General features: G+C 46.2%; 1 protein-coding gene across 2 annotated transcripts in view; it reads right to left on the bottom strand.

Moving 5' to 3' along the window:
- Positions 1–11,791, bottom strand: part of LIFR (LIF receptor subunit alpha) — a 111,038-nt gene extending 99,247 nt beyond the window's left edge. For both annotated transcript variants that reach the window (XR_009452710.1, XM_059694908.1), the window contains exon 1: positions 11,763–11,791. Coding sequence is in view for 1 of the 2 variants with exons in the window: in XM_059694908.1 (XP_059550891.1) it covers positions 11,763–11,776 (14 nt within the window). In the remaining variant the exon portion in view is untranslated. The remainder of the gene's footprint in view (positions 1–11,762) is intronic.
- Between the last annotated feature and the right edge of the window lie 8,089 nt (positions 11,792–19,880).

Below are 19,880 nucleotides of genomic sequence, written 5' to 3'. Positions count from 1 at the left end.
GTGGGGAGTGAGGGCGGAGGGTGGGGCGGGAACTGGGAGGAGGGGAGTTATGGGGGGGGAAAAAAGGGAACAAATGTAATAATCTGAACAATAAAGATTTAATTAAAAAAAATGCTCTATGATTTTCTTTATACATTTTTTGTTTCCATGGAACCCTTTTCAAACATCATCACAAAATACCTCAACAACCTGAGGTGCATTGGACGAAGATGTTATTTGTATTGTAGACAAAATAGCATTTTCTTCTTCGCCTACTACAGAGCATGCATATGGAATATTCCTAGTAGAGTACTGCACAACAAATTCTGTGTAGCTTCAAGCTATTTGCATGTAAAAACATTCTGGCTTTCTACTAAGCCATCAAAAACTAGAAGACTCTATGCAAATATCCTTACTATTATTTTAACTAGTGACAGGCGGCTGAAATGTAATAGTGTCACTGGAAAGCATATAAGAAGTGAATCAAATAAGCTGGTTTTGCCAGGTATGGGAGTATTCCAGAAAAGATTTTACTTTTAAATCTTTCTCATTACCATGTTTGGAATTAGGCAATGCCTGTAAATTGAAGTAATGCACTTTCTCCCCCCACTTATGGGAACCTGTTATTTTAAAAGTTCATAGCAGTTCTGTAGTGACCAATAAGCATAAAAATATTCAACTCTCTAAGGGTTGTGATGGGGAAGGTCATTTTCTCTCCATCCACCCAGTGCACCCTCCACCTCAGTGGGATGCTGGTGACCTCCACTGTGTCTGTCACTATGCACAGGCCTGCCCCTCACTGGGATGCCGGTAACCTCCACTGTATATGTCACTCTGCACAGGCCTGCCCCTCACTGGGATGCTGGTGACCTCCACTGTATATGTCACTACGCACGTAGAGGCTCTTGTTTCTCAAAGTCATTATGTGGCTGGCACATGCCACAAACAGAGGTGGCTGTGGTCACCTCCTGTTATTTCCAGCTTTAGGTCAGGCTGGTGGGGAACACCTGTTTGAAACCCCTTCCTCTGTTCTCTGACATCTTTCTTGCCTTTATCACTGCTTCTCAGCCTTTCCCTGCCTCCTCCTTCTCTGTCTATCCTTACACAACAGGGCTCTTTGTTTCTGTCCGTAGTTGTTTCTCGACTCGCTCTCTACACCTGCTCCCTGGCCTTCTGCTCCACCCGCACCTGCCTCCACCCAACATGGCTCCCGAGCCTGGAGTCCGTATTCTAACTGCCACCGGGTCATCTGCACCTGGTGCTGCATATTTGCCTCAAAATTAACGTTTCCCCAAGCTCCTTCTTCCCCTCCCCAATCTCGTGTTTCCACTCATTGTTGCGCTGTCTGTTCAGTCTCCTGCGTTATAAAGTGGGACATCACCCCTGGCCCTTCCATTTCTCTCACCTTTAAGCTCCAACTCATGCTCCTATTCTGTGCAGTCCAAGAAACTGGAGACTTGAGACCTTCTCCATCTCATGTGCCGACTCTGTTCAGATGCTGGTTACCATTTGCCTGGATTTCGAGAGCGTGACATAGGGGTGAAGAGTTCAATTGTGGCAGCCAGGTAGGTGGCTTGGGATGGAATTCTGACTCTTGTGGAGTGACCAAGTTATTTAACCTACCGTGCCTCAGTTTCCTACCTATTAAAAAAGGAGCATTATAATACCTGCCAAATGGGGTTGTGAGGATTACTTTGGTAAATATATACAAAATGCCTGGCAAATAGTAAGTGTACAATAAATGTTAGTTACTAGGACCATAACGACTCTTGACTGGTACTAGTCTCCACTCCCATTCGAATAATCTTCCCAAGAAACAAATCTGGTCATGTCACACCTTTGCTCCTACTGGCTTTCTACCATTTAAAGAATAAAGTTCAACTTTCTTAGGCAGGACTTTAAGTCCCTTCAAATATCTGTCCCCAAGCTACCATTCCATCTCCATTTCTGATTCCTGAGGCTCTAAACCCTGAGTCTACATTCTGAGCCGTGCAAACCTTCTCGCCATGCCTCACACACTTCATAACCGTCCACAGGTCTGCACCTTTGCATATGCTACCGCTGCATGAGTCAGCTTTCCTGAGTTGCTGCTCTAACAACCATCCCCAGGTCTCAGTGGTGTTTCACAGCGCAGGCTTGTTTCTTGCTCATTACATTAGGTGTTGTCTGCAGCTCTACTCCAAGCCCCTTTTCTGAAAGTGGTGTTTTTTTCATGTGCAGAGGAAAAGGAGTAAGGCTGGAATGTCATGATGAATCTGAAAGGTATTCCTCAGAAGTGGCACGGAATATGTCTCACATTTTCTTGGCCAGAGCAAGTCACATGACTGAGCCTGATCTTAACTGGGGCAGGGAAATAGCAACCTCTCACAGGGAGATGGAGCAAATAATCAGAAACAAAGATATCACCTTCCATTTCCCTGTATTTGAAATGCCACCATATGTCTCTTCTTGTCCCCATTCTTCAAAACCTTCCAAGCTAAGTCATCTTCTCCTTTGTGACGTATCTCTGTGGGCACCAGGCAGAGTTAACTCATTTCTTTTCATCCTCTAAGGACTCCGGCCCCACTTTCTAAACAACAGTGTCTATTTACACCTCCCTTTGTCTCCATTTCTTGACTTGTCTATCCCCAGTTCCAAGCATCCTGGTACTCAGAATATGCCAACAAAAGGAATAAATGAGGCAGTCTGCTGCTTCGCCACATAATAGCCATGGTTGGGAAAGCACTTCTGCCTGTGTACCATGGTAGGTGGCCAAGCAACTCCTTCATGCAGGCAGAGTGGAGGCTCTCAGACCAATGGGAAAGCCAGCGTGGTTTTTAATTCACACCCACCAAATACGAAGATCATTTTCTTATTTTGCTCTCAGTCTGTTGCTATGTACCAAGAATCAATGCCGTGAAAAGATACTGACTATGCATATAGCCTTCGGCATTTATAGACACGCAATACTCAAATGAAAACACATTATGCCCATATAGTATTTGTCAGAACATTTGTCTCAATTCAGATTATCTGTTGAGAAGACAATATCAGCAAAATCATCTTAATGAATCATCAGTAAGTTTCACTTTGGTAGACTTTTAACATGATACGACATCAAAGTGCTGAGTGTTCAGTTTAACCCTAAGTGTTGCAAAGTCATCCCTGTCATCCCCTCACAGGCACTGTCTTAGGTCCAGTGCCATCATTCTTACCGGCACATGACTGCACCCCTACATGGTGTCTCAGAGGCCCAGATGCTCTCCCACCACTCTCAGCCTCCCACCAATCAAGAACTTTTCAGGAGGCATCACCTTTCTTCTTGAGTCTGCCCAATGCCCTCTCTTCACCATCCTTGAACACTGAAATCCTGCCCTTTTTAAGTTCTTATCACTGTGTTTTATCAAATCACATTGTAATTATTTGTTTTTGTGTCTGTTTCCTCTTAATGGGATAAGAGCCTTTGAGAGCAGGTACTGCCCTGTCCAATTCCTCTCTACACTCAGAGCAAAGTGCCTTTGCACATACTTACGATGCTCAATTAGTGTTTGTTAGACTGAGTCACTATTGAACTGCAGGGAGAAATATGGCTACGTGTTTTGTGGTACATGAAACAATTAAAAATGTTTTTTGATTTGGTGTTTTCGTGCAAGCTAATATTTTCATGATTTATGGGGAATGTATTGTCTCTAGCATTATCCAATACGTTTTGAGTTAATTAATGTGAATGTTAACTTTCATACATAAACACCACGCATGATATTTGTAAACGAACCAGTTCTCCAGAGAACGTATTAGTATACTAAGAGAAATAAAATCTTAAAAAGAAATAGTCTTTGTAGATATCATAGAGCTAAAGAAAATTTAGAAGGTACCAAATGTCTCATTGCTATCTTTGCTACAGAAAACAAAACTGAAAGTTTCACTAAGACATGAAAGAGAAAGAAATAAAATGAATTTATGTGTGCTCTAAAAAAAAATAATAACAGGACAACATGTTAATTTGGCCAGATCTCCTAAAAGAAAAGAAGCTAAATGCAATTTACATCCACTTAATTAGTCCAAGAAGGAGATTTTCCGTTTTGGTATCTGTAACACGTGTTATGTAAGAAATTGTGAATGTAGGAGGGGGAGAAAGAGGCTGTAACTAAAGCGAATCTTCCCAGAATCCTGGACTGCACCAGGAATGTGGCCAGAACAAGCAAGGCTACTGCCTCCTGCCGGGGTCATGTCTGGAGGTGATTTTATCAGAGCCCTCGCTTGAGAAACACAACTTGAGCATCGAAGGGCTCCCATCGTTCAATGACCTCCACGTGCTTCCCATTCGGGTCAGAAGAAATGTTGTGGTGGCTTTGACAAATGGAATGGGATGGGAATTTTCAGATCTCTGTCCAACTTTTCAAAAAGGCTGTGTGCCCGCGGGACACCAGGAAGGCCCCGCTATTTCTAAAGGGCAGGGACCCACAGCCACACAGAGTCACCTCTGAGCCATTGTGAATGGTCACTTTTCCACTCATTTCCTGTGTAGCAAAGCATCCAACTCAGCTCAGAATAACACCATAACTTTTAAAGTATAAGTTGATAGCAAAATATGACCAGTGAGCTCCCTTGCTCACTGAGCTCTCATGGATTTGGAAGCCACTAGAAAGGGCCTGTGAGACCTTCACCTGTCCATTCCCTCTCCACCAGGAGAGCATGGCCGGCCACCTAGGTCAGTTGACCCCTTTCCCTATGTGCCATCAGCAGCCAGTACTAATATAGCATGAATCCTAGGCCAAGTGGAGCATTGCTGTTAATTGCTTATCCAATATCCACTTCCATCTTTTCCTTCACTAAACACTTGCCCAACTAAGTGTTCATTTTCGCAGCCAATAAAACATGAGTAGCTGTTTGCCTGGGAATTCTGATAAAGCTTTAATTTTCTGTTAGAAGAGACAGAGGCACCACTCTACCTGCAGCCAAATACATTCCGAACTGATACACTGAGTCTATTAATAGCAGCTCAGTCAGGGCTGCCCAGGGGAAAGCCAGTCTCTGGCTACTCGCAGTAGAGAAATTCGTTTGGAAGAGGTAGAAGCCAGTAGGCTCTCCTTCCCTTTTCCAAATGTCCCTTCATATCCACCCACCCCGCCTTCTCATGCAGTTCTGGACCAGTCTTAGGAGATGGGATCAAAGTTCCTGTTTTGTAACATCAATCCTGACACATCGCATACCAACATTATGACTTCATTCCTTGGAATTATAAAGTTTTTTCCAACACTAAGGGTCGTTAGCATTTATCCTGTCCATGTTAGATTTTCAGCAAAATTTGTAACTTAAGAGACCTGTAACGTTAGATTTTCAGCAAAATTTGTAACGTAAGAAGTCTTACCCTTGTCCATAATCTTTTAATAAAAGAAGATGAAACTCTACACACCAAATTTTACATAATCTGGTCTCCATTATGAAAACCCTATCTCAAAATCCCAGCTGCAGATATAGTACTCACCTGTTATTACTCAGGTCTGACTCAGCTATTGACATTCACGCAGATTCCATGAGGACATTTTGCAACTTGTATGTTTATATGCTATTTGCAGTTACTTTCTGAGTGCCAACATATGTTTCTTTTTTTTTAATTTTAAAAATATATTTTTATTGATTTTAGAGAGGAAAGAAGAGGGAGAGAGAGTCAGAAACATCAATGATGAGAGAGAATCACTGATCGGCTGCCTCCTGTACACCCCCCACTGGGGATCGAGCCCGCAACCCGGGCATGTGACCTTGACCAGAATCGAACCTGGGACCCCCCAGGCCGACACTCTATCCATCAAGCCAAACCAGCCAGGGCCAACATATAGGTTTCTATAGGCAGAGGTCATATTGCTCTTTTGAAAAACAGCTCTGCAAACTGGTCCCATCTGGTTGACGACCTGGGCTGTGGATGTTGGCACCTGGAGCAAGGCCAGCCCTAGGCCCATGCAGACCTACAGGTACACCAGAGCTCTCACATCAAAGCCGCTTCTGTCCTGGCTCCAAGTTTGGGTTTGGCGCGTTGTTTCATCTCCTTCTGCTCTAAAAGTCTCAAATAGTACTCAAAAGAGTGGGCGCAAAAAGGCAGCGTGCCTGTCTTCCCTGACCTCCCCATTGGAGAAGCGTCCACCACAGAATTTAGAAATGGCACACATTCGTCACTTCAACACTCTGATCAAGGACCACAGGCACCATGGACTGGACATTTACATGAGCCAAGGGTTGTGCTGATCTCTACACACAGTCATCTCCTTCAGCCTCTCACATCTACGGGCCGCCATGAGTCTCCTGATGTTAAGTCCTCCGTGCATCCAGCCTGTGCATATTATGAGCAACTACTGGGCTAGACTCAGGACTGCAGCGGTAACCAGAGTGGGCCTGATGCTCCCCACCCCACTCGGCCTCGGCCTCCCACACGCCCAGGTATCTCACGGAGCTGAAGGGGGACAGACATCACAGTGCAGTGAGTGTGGAGAAAGGGGAAACCAAGGAGCCTACAACAGGGGCTCTGACTGAGGTGCAGGAGGGAGGGGAGGCCTTACTGAGCAATGGCTAAGCCTAGACATTTGTGGTTATTCACGTAATTGGCGAGGCGGTGCTGATGCTGGGAGTGAAAATCATTCCACGCAGAAGAGACATGATGTTGTTGAACATCACAGGGGCAGGAAAGTGCCAAACAGCCCTTCTGGGGGCCGAAAACAAGGCCACTGCGGCCCGAGCTGAGAGAACAGGGATAGAACCGGGAGAGAGAACGGAAAAGGGGCCGGACCCTGTGGCCAGGTTTGGGGCTTTATCCCAAAGGCAACGCGCAGCCATTCAAAGTGGTAGCTGTTGACATTGGTGTGTGTGTGTGTGTGTGTGTGTGTGTGTGTGCATGTGTGTGTGTGTGTGTGTGTGTGTGGCAGGGGGCTGGACAGAGACACTAATGATCAGATGTAAACTGAGATTCAGAGAAAAGAGTGGGTGCAAAAAGGCAGGGTGCACTTTTACCCAAAGTCGCTCTGAAGCTGGGCTTTGAACCCAGTGTGCCTGACTCCAGGTACCATTTTGTGCATCATCTTGGTGTCTCCTTTGACACACTCCTCTGCCTTGCACAGCAATGAAAGGGAGAGCAGTGGTCCTGACGGGGGTGGGGAATGTCCGCCCCATGGGCTGTATAAGGCCCGTGAAGTCATTTGGTCCGGCCCTGCCAAGGCCTTAGGGATGAGTTAATTAAATATCTGACCAAAAATAGCAGGCTAATTTTTAAGTTGATAATTTTGTATGGCCCGTGAATGAGGTCATAAATATCCAATGGCCCTTGGCAGAGAAAAGGTTCCCCACCCCTGTGTGACCATGTAGTGAACTGAAGACCTCCATTTAACTGATGCTTCAAAAGGGCACATACTCCCTCAACAACGATAGTATATAATAAAAGATGAACTGTCATTTATGAAGTGCTTATTACACATTAACTTTCATCATCATCATCATTAAAAAAAAAACATTAATGTTTATGGGGTCCTCGCTATGTGCCAGGCACTGTCCTAAGCTCTTTGTGTGTACTATCTCACTTAAATTTCACAAGTATTCAATCAAGTAGATTCCATCGTTGTCCTCCCTCACAGAGGAGGAAACTCCAACACAGGAAAGAGAGACAGTAGTCACGTGACGATGCAAACAGATGTACAACTGCAGTGGGGCCAAGGAGGCTGAGGGAAGAGTTCGCAACGCTATGCCCTGGTTTCATGTAGTCGCCACGGAACCTCCACGCGCATTCTGCACACGGGGCAGCAGAAGCAAGGCTTAAGGAGGGAGAGAAAAAATATTTAGCCCTTGGCTGCGGACAACCTACTCAGAGTCTCCCGAGTCATGAATCAATGATTTCACTCTGTGTCATGTCGCATCTGAGCTGCCATTAGCGAATCGTTTAGCTTGGAAGCCTAAGTGGCAATTATGTGCACATTAAGAGTTCCAAAACATGGGTCTCACTCCAGCACCAGCTCACCCTAATTTTACATGCGAACATTTGCTGCTGCTTATATAACAGAGGCCAGGCATCGAACTGACCACTCACATGGGCATGCCAGGGAGTCCACGCTTCTACTCGAACTTTCCGTCTGTTTGGTGGGATGTAGAGTTTGGCTTAATGACTGTGTTTATTTCTGTTCAAAGCACTGGAAATAAAAGGTTTGTGCAGATGTTCTGAGGACACCATATAGGCTATTCACAAACTCCTGTGGTTGGTTCAGCCACTGTAGTAGGTCGGACCAATGACTCACTCTGGACTGGGTTTTGTTGGTTCTTAAAATACTATTTGGGTCTTGTCCTTAGCAAAGTTGCTGTGTTCATCACAGACATTGCTGGTTGGGGAAGGGAGCCATGGGGATGGGATTGTGTGAAATATTCTGGGTGACTAAAGTTCGTTTCAATGTTCCCGGTCATTCCCAGACTGCTCTGAACACAAGGAGCCCTGGAATCTAAGAGCCGCCTTAAATTGGAGAATCTGGCCCACACCCTGCATTTTCTGAAGGAGAAAGCTGGGTCCCTGAGAGACTGAGTCACGGGACCAACATCATGGGCCTGTCAGGGGCACAGATGTGCTTGGACCTCCATCCACCTGAGAGCCAGCGTCCTTACTCACTCCACAGCCCCTTACTCACGCCACGCTGACTCCTGGGCGGACACCCTTCATTGCTTCTGATGTGACTGTTTCATCTCCTCTCCCTTTTCCATGCCTTGAGTGTCGTGCCACGAGCCACTAACATGCCATGCGTTAGCCCCCCAACCATGGCTTAGCGCCACTGCCAACTGAAGCACCAGTGATGTAACTCTACTGTTTTCTCTAGGAGTTTGGAACAGAAAACACTTAACAGAGGAAGACATAAAATTGTCTAGAAAAGGGATGTGGAAGAGCCTCACCAGCGAAGGAACTGTTACAGGGCAACGCCATGTTACGTGTAAGAAAACGTGTGCAGAGCTGGTGCCAATAAATGTGACAGACACGGCGCTGGGTATTCCAGCCACAGGGTCCGACGGGAGTCCATTCCTTTCTGATGAGTCAGGGCGGATTCAAGAGGAAGGGAAGGTCAGGCAGGAGGTGTGGGGAGAGTTGGTGAAAGCCATCGGGACGGGTGATCTGCCAGAGGTAAAAGCTCAAACCGGCGCTGTCCACCACAATAGCCACTGGCCGCATGGGGCGAAGTGGACATTGTTCAACTGCAAGGGAATCGGGAAACTCAGTTCCTCCATCACAGCAGCCACATTTCAAGCGCTCAGCGGCCCCACGACGCTAGTGGCTGCTGCACGGCCCACACAGGTGGCCAGCACCCTCATCCCTGCGGATGAGTCCGTCAGAAGCGCTGACATAGACGATGCATCGCGAAGAGAAGGGCGGATGGCTGCGAGGAAGGGGGGCAGAAGGAAAAGCAGAAACAAGGGAGATGGGTTACACGGCGTGACCCAGAGAAAGAACCTGATTTGGGTTTGATCTTAGATGCCAAGCACTGGCTGAATGTTAAAAATGACGGGGCTCTGGGCTGAAACACCCTGTGGTTCCGGCTGGCAGATATTCCTTTGCACAGAGAAAAAAGCGTACCTTCTGCAAAGCTGTGAAACAGGAAAAGACTAGTAAACCGGTTTCCAGGGCCTGGGGAGGAGAGAGAAGGGATGGAGGGGTGAAAGGTGGAACACAGGGAGTTTTCAGAACAGTGAAATTGTTCCATCTGATACAGAAATGGTGAATACGTATCATCATATATTTGTCAAAACCTACAGAATGGACAGTATAAAGTGCATCCTACTCTAAAGCACGGACTTTACAACATGCACCGACATTGGCTCATCAGCTGCAAGGCACGCCGGCACCTCTGCACAGTGTTACTAGTGGGGGAGCCTGGGGAGGGCAGGAGGAAGTGGGGAGGGAGATATGGGAACTTTCTGTACTTTCTGCTCAGTGTATCTATTAAACCTGAAACTGCTCTATGAAACAGCATCTATGAATTAACTATTTCCCATAGCATATTTGCAAGTGCTCTAAAGCGCCCATTTTCACATAAACAATGAGATGACAATAAAACATTAATTTAGTGTCAGCTGATAATCTAATGTAATTATAGACATACTAGAAGCCCGGAGCACAAAATTTGTGCACTGGGGGGTAGAGGTCCCTCAGCCCAGCCTGCCCCCTATTACAGTCTAGGAGCCCTCAGGGGATGTCCTACTGATGGCTTAGGCCCATGGGGAGCGGGCCTAAGCCGCACTCTGGCTGCGGAGGCTCAGAGATGGCGTGCGTGCGTGCGTGCGTGCGTGTGTGTGTGTGTGTGTGTGTGTGTCTGCTGGGTGCCTGCCCCCAGCCGCCCCACGGAGGCTCGGAGCAGGCGCCCCTCTGTGTTGATCTCTCAGGCTCCAGGCCATACCTGTGTGTTGTTCTCTCAGGCTTGCGGCCGCACCCAGCCCCTCCTCCTGAGCTGGTTGTGACCATTAGGGAGTCCTGACCTCATTTGCATATTACTTCTTATATATAGATATAGATATAGATATAGATATAGATATAGATATAGATATATAGATATCTGTCCTATAAAAGAGGCAAAACAACGGGGCCTCTTCCCCAGGCGCCCACTGCAAAGTGCCAGGCACTCCACTTGGTGAGCCGAGGGCCAGCTGGATTTCAGCCCACACCTGTCCCCTCCCTCCCGCAGGCATCTTCGTGCCGTGCACAAACCGCACAACTGTGGCTCTACTGGGGCCCGTCCATTACCATTGTGGGGCATCCAGTAGGCGCTGGCGTCCTTCTGTGGCTGGGGACAAAGGATAACCATCTCTGTCGGGTGCCAACAACAGGCTGGAGAGTCACTGAGATCAGTCAACTCTTCGACATCAATCTTAGCAAATTTTTTTGTATACGTCTCCCCGGGCAAAGGCAACACAAGCAAAAATAAACAAATGGGACTGTATTAAAGTAAAAAGGTTTTGCACAGTGAAGGAAACAAAATTAAAAGACAATATACTGAAAGGGAGAACATATTTACAAATGATATATTTGTTAAGGGGTTAATATCCAAAAATCTATCAAGAACTCAAACAACTCAAAATCAAAACAGCAAATAGTTCAATAGAAAAATGGGCAGAGGACCAAACAGACATTTTTCCAGAGAGGATATACAGATGGCCAACATATGAAATGTAAATCAAAACCACAATGAGATATCATCTCACACCTCAATGGCTGCTATCGAAAAGTCAATAAATAACAAGTGTTGGTGACAATGTGAAGATAGGGCAACCCTTACCTGCTGTTGATGGGGTTGTAAATTGGCACAGCCACTATGGAAAAAAGTATAGAGGTTCCTCAAAAAATTAAAAGTAGAACTACCATGTGACTCAGCATTTCTACTTCTGGGCATTTATCCAAAGAAAACATAAATACTAATTTAACAAGACATATGCACCCCTATGTTCATTCAGTATTATTTGTAATAGTCAAGATACCTAGGTATCCATGATCGATGAATGGATAAAGAAGTATATATATAATGGAATATTATTTGGCAATAAAAATAAATGAAGTCTTAGCATTTGTGACAACATGGATGGGTCTAGACGGTATTATGCTAAGTGAAATAAGTCAGACAGAGAAAGACAAATACCATATGATTTCATTTTTATGTGGAATCTCAAGAAACAAAACAAATGAACAAACAAAACAGAAACAGACTCAAAACAGAGCTTTGGCCGATGTGGCTCAGCTGGTTGCGCATCCTCCCATGCACTGAAGCATTGCGGGTTAGATTTCTGGTCAAGGCACATACCTTGTGGGCCCCATTCCCAGTAGGGGGTGTGCAGGAGATAGCCGATCCACGTTACTGTCTCATTGACATTTCTCTCTCTCTCTTCCTCTCCCTCTAAAAAAATAAATAAATAAAAATCAATAAAATCATATTTAAAACAAACAAACAACCCCTCCCCCAGGAAAAATCAGAAACAGAAACAAAAAAACAAACTGATTGTTGCCTGTAGGGAGGGGGTTGCAGAGGTGAAGGCGACTAAGAGGTACAAACTTCCAGTTATAAAATAATGAGTCACAGAGATATAATGTACAGCAGAGGGAATGCAGTCAGTAATTCATAACAACCTTGCATGGTGACAGATGGCTACTAGACTCACAGGTATCACATTGTAAGGTGTAGAAATGTAGAATCACTGTGTTGCATACCTGAAACTGATATAATATTGTTGTCAACTAAATAGATTTCAATAAAACAAACAAAAGACAAGACAGACTTCCGGAGCCCACCCTAGGCCAAGTGATCTATGACCCGTGCCTTTAGGATGGGGCCTGGGAGTCTGCATTTCAATCAGCTTCCTAAGTGATTCTGCACGGGCACTGCAGTTTGGGGGTATTGACATAGATTGGCGGTTCTGGAACTCCAGCACGCGCCCCGACCACCTGGAGGGCTCCTGTGCACACAGCTTGCGGGCCGCCTCCGCAGCAGCCAATTCAGTATCTGGCGCGGGGCTTGAGAAGTTATTGTTAACAAGCTCCCTGGTGCTGCTGCTGGCTTTAGGGCCACACGTTGAGAACCACTGCTGCAGAGAGAAAATCTCTCCTCACCCAGCAATGTTTAGAGAAGCCAAGAAAGTGTAAAATTCCACTTACCATTCATCCACAGGATTGAACTAGCTTCTACCACCCTGTTCCTCAGATGACTAACGCCGTGGCCTTCTGCTCACCTCGTTAAATAACGTGGCCTTGTGAACGGCGATATGAAAAGGGATCTCACCTGGCCAGCCCTGATCTGGTACATTGTCCTGGTTCCCACTGTTTATATGATCACCAGTCCCGTCCTTTCCTCCTGTTTGGGGGGTGACCTGCAGAAAACCATTCAGCCTTGTGTTGCCTTGAGCTCAAAAAACGAAAACCAGCCCCTTTCTTCACTTGCCATAGAGAGATACCCTGCAAAGAAAAAAAAAAAAAAAAAAAAGTGTACAAAGAAAGAGAAACCTGAAAAATTCTGAACTTCAGAAAGTGTTATTTTGGGGAGCTTTCTGGGACAGGATGTGCCCATCATTAGCTAAAGGAAGCCCAGCTTCTGATAAGCATTATTTTGCCTCACGCAGATCAAAGAGAGCCATTTATTGAAGGAAGGGATGGAAGTATTTGGGGAGGCCCTCCTACAGACTCCCAGTAAACAGGATAAGCCCTATCAATGAGTGCGTACAGGGCCAGGCCACCGTCCCCACGAACAATGGAGCAGCAAGAACAGTGGATGGCAAGGAAAAAGCCTGGTCCTGACAAGACTGTCCTGCCAAGAGGATGGCGGTAAACAGGATTAGTTGTAATGAGATTATCAACTCCACTCGGGAGGTCAGCCTGCAGAGCTCAGTGCGGCATAAAGAGAAGGCGCAGCAGTGTGTAGGGGAGAGGATTACAAAGCAGGGCCAAGGGCTTTCCCTCCCTCTCCCTCGGGCCCAGGGATGCCCTCTCTCCCGGCTGGAAACGTAGGCACTGTAATTGCAAATACTGCTTTGCAGGAGCAGAAGAACCAGCAGCGAAAGCACTGGCATAGAGGTCTCAGGGATGCTGGCAATGTCTGGAGACATCAGAGTTGTCACACCTGGGGAGGAAGCGGCTCCTTGCATCCGGGGCAGAGGTCGGGGCTGCTGCCCAGCATTCTGCCCGTGCCCAGGACAGCCCCCTGCAATACCCTTCCTTCCTTTCCTTTCCTTTCCTTTCCTTTCCTTTCCTTTCCTTTCCTTTCCTTTCCTTTCCTTTCCTTTCCTTTTTTTCTTTCTCCTTCCTTCCTTCCTTCCTTCCTTCCTTCCTTCCTTCCTTCCTTCCTTCCTTCTTTTTATTTCATGGAAATTTCTTTGCACACATTTATAGGTTACATTTAATGATTCCTTTCTGGATTCTGATTATAAAAGGCATATAAGCTCATTACAGAACATTTGGGGGAAAACTGGAAAGTGCAGAAGGATTAAACGTGTAATTACCATATCCTGTGGAACATTACTGCCAATATTTGGGTATTTTTCTTTCAAGATTTATGAAGATGAATTTAAGTTGGGATCATGCTGTTCATAAAATTCTACTTGATGTTTTATAAAAATATTTTTATTACCCTTGATGCTATCTCATATGAATGCAGCCGTGCCATTAAATAGGCTTTGAAAACACAAGCTTAACAATGCTTAATGTTTCATCTTGGAATTTACTGTATCAGTTATCTGTTGTTGCATAACAAATTACCCCAGAATTTAAGACAAGCATCTACCATGTCACAGAGTTTCTGAGTACCAGGAATTCAGGAGGACCCATGGCCGTGGGGGCCCCACACTCCATGGACTGCAGCTGGAACACAAGCTAAGCTGGACTCACTGGACTTGACCATGGAGCGGGGGCTCTGGGCAGTGGCTGGAATTCTAGCCCCTGCTGAGGACAAGACTGGGCTTTTTCCACGGAGGGATGGGTGGAAGGGAACCCCCACGTCAGGAGTCCTTTCCCACAAGTATGGAGTAGCAGGATGGCTCTCCTTCAACGTTGGAATGCCTGAAGTTGATCTAATTTCCTTCCAGCGAATTGTCCTGCCCCATATGGGGAAGATGCGGAGGCAGGCGGCTGATGAAGACTGAAGAGATAAACAACAGGTATGGCGAGAAGGATGTCTGAGGTCTGGACTCCCATGGGTAATACCATGCCCAGGACAGTCATTTTCCAGCTGGGACCCACGGAAGCCCCAGGGTCGCTCAGGCTCCAGGCATGTAGATCCACCACAGCGGCTCCAGGAGCAGGGGCAGGGCATGCAATGCTGGCTCTGCCCACAGACAACCAGCTCGCCCCCTCTCTGGTCCCTAAGCTTCACCAGACCCACAGCCAGGAGAGGATGAGTGCCCCCTCCAGTTATGCACTTCAGTGAAATGGGCCACAGAAAACACAGAGGGAGGTGGGGACATGGGCTTTTGTAAATCCAAGACCTTTCTGTTCTGTCTTAAAGATAAGCCAGTGGCCATGCCCAAGTCTCCAGGAAACACAGTTTGCAAACCACTGCCTCCAGGTCCGTGAGCTAAGGTAAGCAGTTTGGGTAAAGTGGCCGCAAATCTGGCTCTCAGTGTTCTGGTGCCACCACGGAGTCTCCAGCCCCGTTACAGAACCCGAGGGGAATAAGAGCGCTCTCCAGATGGAGACCTCAGTGTGCAGGCAGGAGCAGGATCTGAAGGTCGGAGGGTGGAGAGGGACCTGAGGCACAGCTCAGGGTCATGTCAGGCCAGAGGGCTTGTGCCCCAGGTGGTCTCTGAAGCTGTGGGTGTGGATGAAATTGGAGTGAGAAGAGGGCTGAGCATGGGAAATGGCAAAGGATTCCACAATGTCTTGTCTTTTCACTTCAATTTTTGGGGGAAGCTTATGTTCTCAATTTTATTGCGGGTCCCTTGGTTTTCGGGGCAGCTCTAGACACTTAAAATTTTTTTATTTATCATCTTAGTGTTCGGACAGAGTAGATGCTAGAATTCAGTGTAGTAAGTAAATTAATTAAACTTGTTTTCTCGATCATTAAATGTTAGGGAAGAGCCTTCTTTTGGCCTCCATTCCCTTCAGTTTTGACGATTTGAGTTCTGCCTTCATCACAAGCCTGAAATGTCTCTTTAGCAAACTGACTTCAGCCTTGTCAAATCCATTGGCTTATGCTCCAGTCTCCTGTAAACTCTGCAGCATTCAGCATTCAGCACTGTGATCCACCTTCGCTTACCAGCTGCCTCCCCTGGTTTTCATATCACTGTTTTCTTGTTTTGATTTCATTTTTTTAATCCTCACCTGAGGATATGTTTTCATTAATTTTAGAGAGAGAAAGGGGAAGTGGGGGAGAGAGAGAAACATCGATGTGAGAGAGTAACATGGATCAGTTGCCTCCTGTACCCACCTGATCAGGGGTCAAACCTGTAACTTAGGTATGTGCTCTGACTGGGAATTGAACCTGCAACCTTTTGGTGTATGGGACAATGCACCAACTGACTGAGCCACCCAGCCAGGGCTCTCCTCTCCTTTTTTACACTTTTCCTTGACAATCTCATCCATACTCTTGGCTATGGCTTCTATCTTTCCTGATCATTTTGGGCCTGATCATTGCTGGTCCTCTGGAATTGAGAGAAGGAGCTGAGCGCATGCACCTTTTAAAAAAGCTGCCAGCAACTTTGTTGGATGCTGGAAACCAACACTGGCCTGACGGAGTGGACAAGGATGGATGCAGAGAGGGAACACAGCAGGAAGGTTGACATGGGGGGGGGCGGGCGGGGGGGGGGCGCGTGGGGGCAGTCAACCAGAACACAAACTTGAAGAACTGGAGTAGAAATAGGAAGTGGAAGAGATGTGAGGTACAGGCAGGTCTGATGTCGGTTCGAGATTTCTCTCTTGGACGCTGAGTTCTGATCATGGCACTGCTCTTCTCCGGGTTAGTGCCCTCCTTCTAAAATCAGGAACGGCAGGTACACACCGGTTTCCAGACCACATGCTCACGAGGCTTTGCTGTATCACTCTACTGGGCCCTCCCTGCTGCTTCCTCCACGCTCACCTGGCATCTAGGGTCTACATTTGGCTGGCTTCTTTTCATTTCCTTTTTCACGTTGCTGGGTGATCTTATCCACTCCCATGGCTTGAGATACTATTTTTAGGTTGAAACTCCCAGATATACATCTCCAGCCTACACTCGAGACCTGTATTTCTATTGTTTCCATAAAAACCTGAGCATCAACGTGCCCCACACTGAAGCCATTCTCCTCCTCCAAGCTGGCTCTGTTCCTCTGCCTGTTTTTTTTTCCCCCCTAATAATGATACAAACAGCTGCCTGGTCATCCAAGCCAGAAACTGGGGAGTCATCTTGGACTCATCTTCCTCCATCTGTAAGTCAATTTTGCCTCTTAACCATTTGTTCATTTGGTCACACTCTTCCTTCTCCCCTGCTGATTTCTTGGTTATGCCCCATCATCTCTCACCTGCCTACCTCAGCAGCTTCCTAACCAGTCACTAGTGTCCAGTTTTACAAGCCCCCAATCCATCCTCCATGCCAAGCGATACTTTTCAAAGTGGGAAGCTGATGCTCTTACTCCATGGTTTGATGACTTCTCATTGCCTAGCCCCAGATAGAATTTAGACACAATCCCTAACACACATCTCCTTCCTGGCTCGACCTCTTCCTTCTAGGTTTATTTACAGTCAATTTCCAAGTAGTACTTCAGGGTCCATCCGCACCCAGTGGCAATCTCCTGAACAGCATGCTTCCCTGACCCCCTGCCTTGGCATGGCTGCCCACGAGCTGGAATGCCCATTCTTTTCCTTTTTAACATTGTTTAACCACAATATTGTGTATTAGGGATTTTAAAGGTAACTAATTCTATTTTTTCAATTACAGTTGACACTCAATAATATATTAACTTCGGGAGTTTTTTGGATATGTCTCCTCAGGCAAGGGAAACAAAATAAAAAAATAAACAAATGGGACCATACCAAACTAAAAAAAAACTTTTCACAGCAAAGGAAACCATCAACAAAATGAAATGGAAGAAGATATTCACCAATATACATTCAATAGGGATTAAAATCAAAACATATAAAGAACTCATACAACTTACCGCCAAAAAAACAAATAATCTGATTTTTTTAAAATGGGCAGAAGACTTGAATAGGCAATTCTTCAAAGAGGACCTACAGATGGCGAATAGACATATGAAATGATGCTTAAAGTATTAATCATGAGAGAAATGCAAATCAAAACCACAATGAGCTATCACCTCACACCTGTCAGAATGGCTATCATCAACAAAACAACAAACAAGTGCTGGCAAGGATGTGGAGAAAAGGGAACCCTCGTGCACTGCTGGTGGGAATGCAGACTGGTGCAGCCACTGTGAAGAACAGTAAGGAGTTTCCTCAAAAAATTAAAAATAGAACCATCATATGACCCGACTAGCTCACTTCTGGGTATTTATCCAAAAAAATCCAAAATACTAATTCAAAAATAGATATGCATCTTTATGTTCATTGCAGCATTATTTGCAATAGCCAAGCTATGGAAAAACCTAAACGAAATGCCCTTTCCCTTTATGTTGATAGAGGCCAGCTCGTCCTTGAAAACTCAGTTCTTGCTTCAGCTTCTCTTTGAAGCCTTCTCTGACATTTTCTAGATCTTTCCACTTCCTCATCCCTTGTACACACCTGTAACCTAGCACTTAGTGGACTGGATTCTAACTCCTTGTTTAGGTTTGTAACTTCTCCATGAAATCTGAGCTCCTGGAGGGCAGGGCCTTGTCTCAGGGTCTCTCCCTGCAGCTTGCACAGCGCTTCTAAACTCTGCTCTCCAGAGTTCCCACCCCACAACTTACTAAAAGGTCTTCCTGACACAAGAACTGGTGGTCCGATGTGTTTGAGGAAAGCAGCATGTTGACAATACACAGGAGCTCAGTGAAATCTTTCAGCAGAAAGATCTAGTTTAACTCCTTCTCTCCAGACCCAGGGCAGTGGGAGAGCCTTCTAACCTTCTGGGAGAGCCTCCCAGAACCTTCTAACACATGTGCCAGAGCCAAGATGGAGACGTGCCCAGGTGACCAGGGAGCAGAGAAGGATTGGCCCAGGCTCAGGGGCAGCAGCATTTCTAGAGGAAGTGACCTCCACCCCTCCCAGTAGAATAGTTAGCAATTTTTTAAAATTTGTTTTTATTGATTTGAGAGAGAGAGGAAGGGAAAGAGATAGAGAGATAGAAACATCGATGAAAGAGAAACATAAGATTTGCTGCCTCCTGCATGCTCCCAACTGGGGATCAGGCCCACAACCTGGGCATATGCCCTGACCGGGAATCAAACCTGTGACCTCTTGGTTCATGGGTCAATGATCAACCACTGACCGGGCACAGTCAGCAATTTAATCCCCAGGAGGGAAATGTTGGTGCCCTAATACTTCCAGAGACTGAACTTCAGGGTTGGATGTGATCATCAGGAGAGTTTAAAGAAAGTCAAAGTCTTCCAGGATGTTCTCGTCTCATATTCATTCCTGTGGTCAGACTCAGCTTTGAACTGGCCTGCCGCGGGCTGAATCACATCCCTAAACGCAGCACACTTAACGCCTTGCATCTACTATCCTATTGTTGCTATTTTCCTGGGCATGGCCTAGTGTTCTCCAGTCACAATACTTTGGGCTTCCGAAGGCAGGCAGGGGTTCTCCCATAGACTGCAAGCCCCAAGCATACAGGGCACCAGAGGAATGTTTATTGAATGCAGGAAACACAAGGATAATTTAATATTTCCTATTTGCATTGAGGCAGATGTGATGACGCAGAGCCTGAGCTCAGGTACGTCGAACCCCTGGGGGCATGTTTTGCAATGGCTGAGGCTGAGGGAGCAGACCCTTACCTTCACCTCTGCCCAGAAGGAAGTGAAGTTACTAGTTCCTATTTAACTCCCAGACGTGCGGATGGGAGTAAGGGGCCTGGTGGCATCTCTGACTTGGCTATCCAGCAAATTGCCCCAAAGAAGGCCAATTGTTTTAAAGACATCAAACTGTATTTCCAGTTTTGCGTGGAGGCAGTGCCCTACGGGGGGTTAGGGTGAGCACTGTGCCCAGTGTCTGGATTGGAATCCTGGCTTCATCACTTGCTGCCTCTATGACTTTGAAAAACAGAGGTGATTATCATAGTTCCTACCTCCTAGGACTCTCATGAGGACTACCTGCTTTACTATGCATGTGGGATTTAGAAGAGTGCTTGGCATGTAGCAAGTGCTATGTGTGTTTGTAAACTCAATCGATTAATATTAGTCTCTAGGTTGGGCCAGATCCAAGATGATACAAAGGATCGTGGCCAGAGAGTGCAAATTGTCAGTAGTGCCAGCACCTACTGGGCAAAAGTAGGAATAAGAGTCATTTCTTCTGCTGTTTAATTTCATCC

Source organism: Myotis daubentonii, chromosome 4 (genome assembly GCF_963259705.1).
Source record: "Myotis daubentonii chromosome 4, mMyoDau2.1, whole genome shotgun sequence".
NCBI lineage: Eukaryota > Metazoa > Chordata > Mammalia > Chiroptera > Vespertilionidae > Myotis > Myotis daubentonii.
The sequence above is the reverse complement of the archived record's forward strand: the minus strand, read 5'-3'. Positions and strand labels throughout refer to the sequence as shown.